Genomic DNA, 9,671 nt, shown 5'->3' with positions numbered 1-9,671 from the left:
TTTCGTCTTGTTTATGGTTTCCTTTGCTGTGCAACAGCTTTTAAGTTTCATTAGGTCCCATTTTTTTATTTTTGTTTTTATTTCGCTTGCTCTAGGAGGTGGGTCAAAAAGGATCTTGCTGTGATTTATGTCATAGAGTGTTCTGCCTATGTTTTCCTCTAAAGAATTTTATAGGGTCTGGCCTTACATTTAGGTCTTTAATCCATTTTGAGTTTATTTTTGTGTATGGTGTTAGGGAGTGTTCTAATTTCATTCTTTTGCATGGAGCTGTCCAGTTTTCCCAGCACCACTTATTGAAGAGGCTGTCTTTTCTCCATTGTATATTCTTGCCTCCTGTATCAAAGATAAGGTGACCATATGTGCGTGGGTTTATCTCTGGGCTTTCTATCCTGTTCCATTGATCTATATTTCTGTTTTAGTGCCAGTACCATACTATCTTGATTACTGTAGCTTTGTAGTTATGAACTGGGTTTTGAAGGCTGAGTTGGAGTCTTCTGGGAGTAAAGAAAGATATTTAAGGCAGAGAGAACATCCATGTATAAATCTGTAGAGGCAAGAAGAATATGGTTCTATTCAGAGAATGGTAAGGTGATGTGGGGTTTTGTGTGGGGAGTGGTGGGAAGTGGGTCTAGAGAGGAGAGCAGGAGCAGGTGGTCTTGTGCTTTGTAGAAAGTTTAGACCTTCCTCCTGTACGAGACTTTGGAAAATTTACACAGAGGGAAGTCATGCTCAGTTCTGCATTTTAGGAGGCAGTGAAGAACATGCCTCTGAGTGGGGGTGAGACAAGGAGTCACCTCACCTATTAAAATAGTCAACATAAGAAAAAGCAAAAGCCTCACTAAGGCAGGAGCAGCAGGGAAGGAGAGGGCAGGGCACAACCGAAGAGATTTAAGGGACAGGCTAATCAGGATTCAGTAATCTGTTGGCTGTGAAGCCTGACCAAGAAATGATAACTCCCACGTCCCCTGGGTGAGGACATCAGGCTCTGACGGCTGACTAGAATTTCCAAGTCCAAGCTGGTTTCCCGAGCCTGTGCCCCAATGTGATAGGATGGAGGAGTTTTATCCCACTGCTATTCAAATGCTGTTAGTCCTAGATGAATACTCCCTCTGTTTATTTTTATTTTCAGTCTGTGCTCTTGTTGAGCTATTTCAAAGGAAAAGAAGAAAGACATTTTGATTGGTTCAGTGAGCCAGTATTTAGTAAGTGCCTTCCACTTTAGTCACGTCATTCAACCTAACTGCAAGGAATGTATTTTTCCTGTGTGCCTAGGAAGAGGAAATAAAGTAATGTCTCCACCATACCATCAAATTAGCAAGAGTATCTGGAATAGTAACGAGTGTGGTTCTATTCATTGAGAGCCGTTAGTACTAGACGACACCTGTTCAAACCTAGTAGAATGATGCCTTCAGCCAGTCTTTAGAATCCAAGGTTCATTGTAAGTTAAAAATTTCAGGGACTTCCCTGGTGGTACAGTGGTTGAGAATCTGCCTGCCAATTCAGGGGACATGGGTTCGAGCCCTGGTTCCGGAAGATCCCACATGCCGTGAAGCAACTAAGCCCCTGTGCCACAACTACTGAGCCTGTGCTCTAGAACCCGTGCTCTGCAACAAGAGAAGCCACTGCAATGAGAAGCCCATGCACTGCAACGAAGAGTAGCCCCTGCTCACAGCAACTAGAGAAAACCTGCGTGCAGCAACAAAGACCCAAAGCAGCCAAAAAAAATTTTTTTTTTTCAATGATCTTGACAGCCAGGTCTCTAGGGATGGTTCAGTCACCTGTGAATTCATTTTGAGACATGAATATTAGCTCAGACTGAGAAAGTAAAAATCTGCCCTGCCATTCATCACAGATAAACAGACACAGATAAAACCAGGTGCAAAGTTAACAGGAAGCAATATTTCTCCCAAGCACACACTGCAACTTATCAGATAATAATTCCCTTCTCTGGGTGGCTTTTAAAAATTCACTAAGAAACTGTTCTCTAAAATCAGACTGGGAATTCCCTGGTGGTCCAGCGATGAGTCCATGCTTCCACCGCAGGGTTCAATCCCTGGTCGAGGAACTAAGATCCTGCGTGCCACGTGGTGTGGCCAAAAATAAATAAATAAATAAAATAAAATTATAGACTGTCGGGAAGTTTGCTGTTTGAAATTATGTCCAGTGAGAATGAAGCCTTACAGTCTTGCTTGGAGAATCTAAGTTGCTTTGACAGAAAAGCAGCCTTGATTTCCAACCCAGGTGTAGAACTTCAGGGCTTTCTGAACACAACTTTCCACATTTAACATTGTAGTTTTCAAGGAAACTTAACCTTGGGTCTACTTTGCAGTCCAGAGCTGATGTTGACTCTCTTTTCATATAACTCTGTATTCCTTTGAGTATATCAAACCCTGTTTCATTGAAATTTCACCTAACCTCCACTCATTGCCATAATTATATAATAGAGATCTTTTCCTTTAGTGAGACACTCCACCATCCCTCTGGTGTGCAGTTTGCCTTGTTGCAGTGAGTTGATAGACTGACATTGTTGGACTACAGCTTTGCCCTGGTGGGTTTAGGCTGATTGGACCAGGACTATCTCAAACTTTGTTTTGCCCTCTACTCTTTTTTTATTTTCAATTAATTTATTTATTTTTGGCTGTGTTGGGTCTTCGTTTCTGTACGAGGGCTTTCTCTAGTTGCGGCGAGCCGAGGCCATTTCTCATCGCGGTGCACGTGCCTCTCACTGTCGCGGCCTCTCTTGTTGCGGAGCACAGGCTCCCGAGGCGCTGGCTCAGTAGTTGTGGCTCACGGGCCCAGTTGCTCCGCGGCATGTGGGATCCCTCAAACCAGGGCTCGAACCCGTGTCCCCTGCATTGGCAGGCAGACTCTCAACTACTATGCCACCAGGGAAACCCTTGGCCTCTACTCTTATTTGTGATTATAGATTTCCTTCATTTGCTTTTTGCTACTTGAAGTAACATTTATGTTAAGCTATATTCTTATTTATTATTATTATTTTTAATAATTGTTTTTTGGCTGTGTTGGGTCTGTTTCTGCACGCGAGCTTTCTCTAGTTGTGGCGAGTAGGGGCTACTCTTCATTGCGGTGCGCGGGCTTCTCATTGTGGTGTCTTCTCTTGTTATGGAGCACGGGCTCTAGGCACGCGGGCTTCAGTAATTGTGGCACGCGGGCTCAGTAGTTGTGGCTTGTGGGCTTAGTTGCTCCGCAGCATCTGGGATCTTCCCTGACCAGGGCTCAAACCCCTCTCCCCTGCATTGGCAGGCGGATTCTTAACCACTGCGCCACCAGGGAAGCCCCTAAGCTATATTTTTAAATTACAAAAAGTAATACTCTATATGAATAGCTAGCAAGCACATGAAAAGATGATCAACATCATTAGTCATCTGGGAAATAGAAATCAAAACCACAATGAGAAAAAACAAACAAACAAAACCACAATGAAATACCACTTCATACCCACTAGGATGACAACAGCTAGAGTCAAAAAGAGATGATAACAAGTTTTGGCAAGGATGTGGAGAAATTGGAACCCTCATGCACTACTGGTAGGGATGTAAACAATGCAACCATTTTGGAAAACACTCTGGCAGTTCCTCAAAAGATCGAACAGAGTTACTGTATGACTCACCAATTCCACTCCTAGGCATATACCCAAGAGAAATGAAAATATATGTCTACGCAAAAACCTGTATGTGAACGTTCATAACAGCATTATTCAGAATGGTCAAAAGGTGGAAAAAACCCAAATGTCCATCAACTGATGAATGGATAAATAAAACGTGGTATATTCATGGAATGGAACATTAGTTAACAACATGGATGAACCCTGAAAACGTTATGATAAATGAAAGAAGCCAGTCAAAAGAACCACATATTGTATGATTCCATTCATATGAAATGTCCAGAATAGGCAGACCCATAGAGACAGAAGTAAAGTGGTGGTTGCCTAGGACTGGGGGAACTGGGGAAAATGGGGAGTAACTGCTAATGGGTACTTTCTTTAGGGAGTGATGAAAATGTAAAATTTGGGTGATGGCTGCACAAATCTGAATATACTAAAAAACATTGTACGCTTTAAATTGGTGATTTGTATGATATTTAAATTACATGTCAGTAAAGTTTTTGTTAAAAAAAAAAAGCTGTACTGGGCACAGGAGTACAGTCCTGCTCTCAAAGAATTTAATATCATGGCAGAGACAAACATTTTGATATTAAAAAAGTAAGTGTTAAGGTACAGACATGTATGAAGGGTTATGTGAACACACAGAGTAGAGCATCTGAACCCAAACGGAGAATTTGCAGATGTTTTCCTCTGGTGGGAAATGATGCCTGAGCTGAATCTTGAAGGAAGAACAAAAATTAGCCAGAAGTGAGGTAGAACAGCAAAGACACAGGTTTGTGCTTAATACAAGAATTGGGAGAATCAGTAGGAGCAATCTGGTGTTTCTGCATAATCTGCAAAGTACAAGGAGGAGAGTGCCCAGCCCAAGTAGCTTCGATAATAAAAAATAATAAATTAACAATTCATAAGTGCACTATTAGTTACAGCTAAAAACTCAAAGAAGGACTCTTAGGAAGGCTTTAACCAAGGAGGGGACAGCTGAACTGGGGCTTGAAGCACGATGAAGATTTTATCACCGAGACAGTGAAGTTCACTCCAAGCAGATAGGGGCAAAGAGGTGATAAAGACTTGTATTCAGAGTACAGTGAGTATAATTCCCTCCAACTGGACTGTAGTGTCAGGACATGAGACCAGAAGAATGAGTAGATCTGAGATTATGAAGGTTCTTACATAATAGCTAAAAAATAACATAAAACCTATGCCTGTGTATTTTATCCACTATCCCATTTAATCATAGCAAGGCCATTCTACAGGTAAGAAAACTGAAATATAGGAAAGTAAAGGAACTTGCCCAAGGTTACACAAGTAAGTGTAACAACCGGGGTTTGAACCCACCAGTTCGGACCAGAGGCCACAAACTTAACCTGCTCTCTATCTAACACACCAAGTTTTTGGATTTAATCTCACCAGCCTGGGGAGCCACTGGAAAGTTGTTCACAGTTCCTGCTTTGTTTGTTCTATACCTTCTCCTCCTAATGGCATCGGTTTTCTCTTCTGTGAGAGCAGAGGGAAAATGCAGAGGCGAATTAGGCTCCAGGAAACTCTTCTGATCATCCTCCCTCTCCAGGATGGCAAGTGTCTCTTGCATTTAGGGACTTCATCACTATGATCGCTGCTGCTATTTACATAAGATTTTATTACTTTAAAGCTCCAAGAGCTTTTTTCAACCCTCTTACGTTGGTAAAGCAAGTAGGAGCATCCTTATTTACAGATATCGAAGAGGAAGTTCAGAGAGACTAAATGATTGGATAAATCACATCTCTGGGCGGCGATTTCCCTACCTTAAAGTGAAGTGATTGAACTACCTATTTCTTTGCAACAACAAAACATTTATCATTCTAGGCCTGCTTAGAGTTGGGAAGTCATTCTGAAGCAAAATCAGTTTCATAACTAAGATGTATCTCTACTAGATCATTGTGGGAAGTAAAGTCCGGCGTTCCCCAGGCAACCAGGACGGATTGAGCACAGGGTTGCCCCACCTCCGCCCAGGCTCTGCGCAGCTGCAAGCAACAGAAAAGCAAGTACCACGCGACGGAACGGCTTTTGTGGGCGGTGGGGACGCGTTTTTGGAACGGACCGGGAAAAGGAAGTGTGCTACACCATTGAATGTACCCGCTCCCGGCTGCCGCGGGGAAGGTGCGGCGTACTTCGTGTTCCGGCTCCCCGGGGTGGGCCTGAGCCTTTGGCTCTCCAGTGACGGGTTGAGGAGGCCGCAGGCTCTGGACCTGCTTGTTTCAGTGGCGGACTCGGCGGACTGACCTCGGCCACTGCTCTTGCTGACCTTGGCCCAGGGTCGGAGCCGATGGCGGCTTGGGCCCCTGTCACCTTGAGCAGGGCCGCTGCCCAGTGCTTGTGGGCGCGAGGCCCCGGGGTCCGGGTGGCTCGTCCGCGCTTCCCCCCGGCCTTCCAGCCTGAGTCCCCAGGCTGTAGCCCCTGTGAGGGCCGGACGCTGCACCTCACGGCAGAAGTCCTCGCCGGGCACAACAAGTGGTCCAAAGTCCGGCACATCAAGGGTCCCAAGGACACCGAAAGGAGTCGCGTCTTCTCTAAGCTCAGTTTGAGCATTCGCCTAGCGGTTAAAGGTGAGAACTTGACGGTCACCCCCCGGTGGTAGCCACTTGCCCTCACTATGCCCACGGCTTTGCTTGCCTCCTAGAGTTGGGCCAGGCCCACCCCGATCCTCGGCCTTTCATTCAGAGCGAATTGAAAACTTCTTTTCCAAAATACTTACCCAGATCTCATTCAAACACTGGATAAAGTGTCCTCAACAAGCCGAGATCTAAGTGCTGACTTGTCGCTCTTTTGGCTGATGGGGGTAGGAGGCGGAAATCCCTTTTTTCTCTCATGTCATAATGAGATGTCTCTGCTTACTCTTTTCTATCTCAGAAGGAGGCCCCAACCCCGAGTTCAATAGAAACCTGGCCAGCATCTTAGAGGTGTGTCGCAGCAAGCACATGCCCAAGGCAACAATTGAGGCAGCACTGAAAATGGAGGTGTGTCCTCAGTTTAACTTTGTTTTTGATCACAGTCCCTACAGGGCACATGTCTGGAAGGCCACCACACACCCCTTAAATTATCAGAGAAGGGTAGTGATGTCGTTGACACTCAGCCCAAAGTCTCCTGGTGACTCTTCTCTCGGCCATTGGTTATGGGAGCACAGTCAGGAGCAGGATGTATAGACAGCGTACAGAACTATATAGCCTAGGATTGCTGAGCTGAGTTTTGAGGAGATGGGGTAAAAAGAAGGGCCACAGTATGGGGAAAGCCCTGGTGTTAGTTTGAGGAAGGGTTTGTTTTTCTGATATTTATGCCTTAAATGAGAAAAGCCAGTAGAAATACAGAGGGTGCAGATGATAGTGATAGTGGGAGGGGCTGGGATGTAGAGCCTAGGTGTGGGAATTGTCTGCAAGCCCAGCTGAGGGGACACCTCTTCTCTAGGACAAGGGGGAAGGATCTGAGGAAGTAGTAGTCATCTTAATTGCTAACAGTTATTGAGTGCTTATTCCAGGCCAAGTTCTTTGATAAGAACTTTGTATGCATTACCTCACTGAATCCTCAGAACAACCTTAAATAGAAACTGAGGCACTGAAAGATTAGGCGACTTGACCACGTCACACAGAAAATGACAGACTGGGAACCAGACAGACTCCAGAGCCTATGCCTAACCGTCATTCATACTGCCCTCCTGTCAGGTGTGGTGCAGATAAGGCGGTGGAGGCAGAGGATTTTCCCCCACCTGGTGTCCTTAATTTCCTTTGTGAAAGAGGAAGGGAGAAGTCATCAGTTGAGAGTTCCTGGGAAGACGGCAGGGCAGGGTGATGGAGAGAGTGGTGAAGATCGGATGCGCGGGCAAAGAATGAGCAGAGGCAGTGTGGGAGATCCAGATGAGATTGGTCATTAGAGTTTTTGATCGATTGTTTGAATTTTGAGGCTATGCTATTTGATAAGGCCCAGATGTGTCATTTCACGTGGCAGTACTCAGCAGCGCTGGGGTAGGAGCACAGGTGGGTTTCATGCGGGATAAGGTGTACGAGAATGAGTTTTAGTAGGCGCTATGGCGGGGTGGATGTGGGATTCAGCTGGGGAGGGGCGAAAACAAAGCTGGGAGATGGCAGATTGATTGTTCAGGGACAAGAGAAACAGACTGCCTTCCAAGTAAGGGATAGTACTTCCAATTATCTCAAAAGTTGGTCCCAAGGGCCTCCTCTCAGAGGGGAGGACAAAATTGAAGCTTAACAGCCTAGGCTCCAGCCCAGGGAGCCCATCCCATGGAGTCAACTTTGTGGTGCCTGTGGTGCCTGGGCTGGCATGTAGGAGGGAACTAGGAAACCGGAAAATGTGATTATGTTGTTTATTGCAGAAAACCAAGGACATTTATTTGTTGTATGAGGGCCGAGGCCCTGGTGGCTCTTCTCTTCTCATTGAGGCGTTATCTAACAGTAGCTCCAAGTGCCACTCGGACATCAAACATATCCTGAACAAGAATGGGTAGGTGTGTGTCTGGGGAGAGTAGAAGGGTACAGAGTCTTTAGGTTCCAATTCTGTGCAGGGAAAGTACTGTTGTTCCTGGTGGCGTTTCAAGTTTTACACACACTTCATCCTTAGCAGAATCCAAATGGGATCATTTATTCTCCCTTAATGTGTTCTGTACTGGGCAGGATCCAAAAGACTTGTTCATCAGGTGTAGAACGAGCTCTCTGTCCCATTATCCCATCTGTCTGTATAATGTCCAGGTCTTAAAATGTACAACCAGGAATGGAATCTTAATTGCACAGGAATTGATGAGCAAAGTCTTTGCATCCTCCAAACTCCAGACAGGGCAGAAAACAGAAGGTTGGGGTTATGTTTGGATTATTCCCTTGCCCAGTGGTAGCTGCATCTGCCTCAGGAGGAGAGCTGCTCCATGTCTGTTTATACTCCAGGGGCTGGGTGGGAATGAGTGTCTAAAGGCATTCTTTCTGGCCCATTTCCTTTCCTATTAGGGGAATGATGGCTGAAGGAGCTCGCCACTCCTTTGACAAAAAGGGGGTGATCGTGGTTGGAGTGGAGGACAAAGAGAAGAAAGCTGTGAATCTGGAGCGTGCCCTGGAGCTGGCAATAGAAGCAGGAGCTGAGGATGTCAAGGAAACTGAAGATGAAGAGGAAACGAACATTTTTAAAGTGAGTGTGAAGCCTTAGTGTTTGGTGGACTTCCGAGAGGCCCCTGATTGACATGTTAAGGCATGCTTCTGTCAGTCTCTTCTTTCCTGTGCCCGGGGTACAGGTGAGATAAAGAGCTCACATATTGCACAGACATTTACTAAGAGAATACCGGATAGGGCTTACTCTCTTGAGGACGATGAGAAGGATTCAGAACATTGAAAACTCTGTTTCTGCCAGTGAAGACTTAAACCCAGTGATACAGTAATTCCATTCAGGTTTTGCAAACTTCTGTCCAGCTTTGTCCTGTTATCTCCTGGCTACTTACCTCCTGACTTTCCTTTGTTCCTAGTTTATTTGTGATGCCTCTTCACTGCATCAAGTGAGGAAGAAGCTGGACTCCCTGGGCCTGTGTTCTGTGTCCTGTATGCTAGAGTTCATCCCCAACACAAAGGTGCGGCTGGCTGACCCTGACCTGGAGCAGGCTGCCCATCTCATCCAGGCTCTCGGCAACCACAATGACGTGATCCACGTCTATGACAACATTGAGTAGCCAGGCTGTACGTGCCCCTGGCAGCCTATTCTGGAGCACAAGCTTCTGCAGCGTCCTCTGAGACTCAAGCAGGTCAGGGCGGTGGGTGGTCTAGCAGGTTAGGAAGCAGAAGACCTGTAGTTTGTGGTCAGCGGAATCCCTGCACTTTTGTGAAGCCTATTTGTCAGCTCTGCTGGTGTCTCCGTGCCCTCCCAGGTGAGCCCCTCCACATCCTTCTGGATGCAGAGTGAGGCCAGTCAGCTGGTCAGATTCTGATCTCAGGAAGTTGGCCCTTGTGGGGATGGTAGGTGCCCTGAGGGCCCATGTACTAGAAACTGCTCTTAAATAATAACAGTTATTGATCTGGGTTTGCCG

General features: G+C 45.9%; 2 protein-coding genes across 3 annotated transcripts in view; both read left to right on the top strand.

The window, feature by feature from the left end:
* Positions 1–9,671, top strand: part of TACO1 (translational activator of cytochrome c oxidase I) — a 13,656-nt gene extending 3,985 nt beyond the window's left edge. Inside the window, exons 2-6 of the mRNA XM_027081245.1 lie at positions 5,536–6,207; positions 6,512–6,618; positions 7,986–8,113; positions 8,608–8,785; positions 9,117–9,671. Coding sequence (XP_026937046.1) covers positions 5,928–6,207; positions 6,512–6,618; positions 7,986–8,113; positions 8,608–8,785; positions 9,117–9,317 — 894 coding nt within the window. The 5' untranslated portion in view covers positions 5,536–5,927 and the 3' untranslated portion in view covers positions 9,318–9,671. The remainder of the gene's footprint in view (positions 1–5,535; positions 6,208–6,511; positions 6,619–7,985; positions 8,114–8,607; positions 8,786–9,116) is intronic.
* Positions 8,671–9,671, top strand: part of MAP3K3 (mitogen-activated protein kinase kinase kinase 3) — a 71,117-nt gene continuing 70,116 nt past the window's right edge. The window contains exon 1 of one of the 2 annotated variants that reach the window (XM_027081228.1): positions 8,671–8,785. The gene's annotated coding sequence lies outside the window, so the exon portion shown is untranslated. Of the gene's footprint in view, positions 8,786–9,116; positions 9,219–9,671 lie in introns of those variants that run through there. The other variant, XM_027081227.1, reaches the window with a different exon arrangement.

This window comes from Aethalodelphis obliquidens, unplaced genomic scaffold (genome assembly GCF_003676395.1).
Source record: "Aethalodelphis obliquidens isolate GAN/ISIS:26980383/991018 unplaced genomic scaffold, ASM367639v1 scaffold44, whole genome shotgun sequence".
Taxonomy (NCBI): Eukaryota; Metazoa; Chordata; class Mammalia; order Artiodactyla; family Delphinidae; genus Aethalodelphis; species Aethalodelphis obliquidens.
The sequence above is the reverse complement of the archived record's forward strand: the minus strand, read 5'-3'. Positions and strand labels throughout refer to the sequence as shown.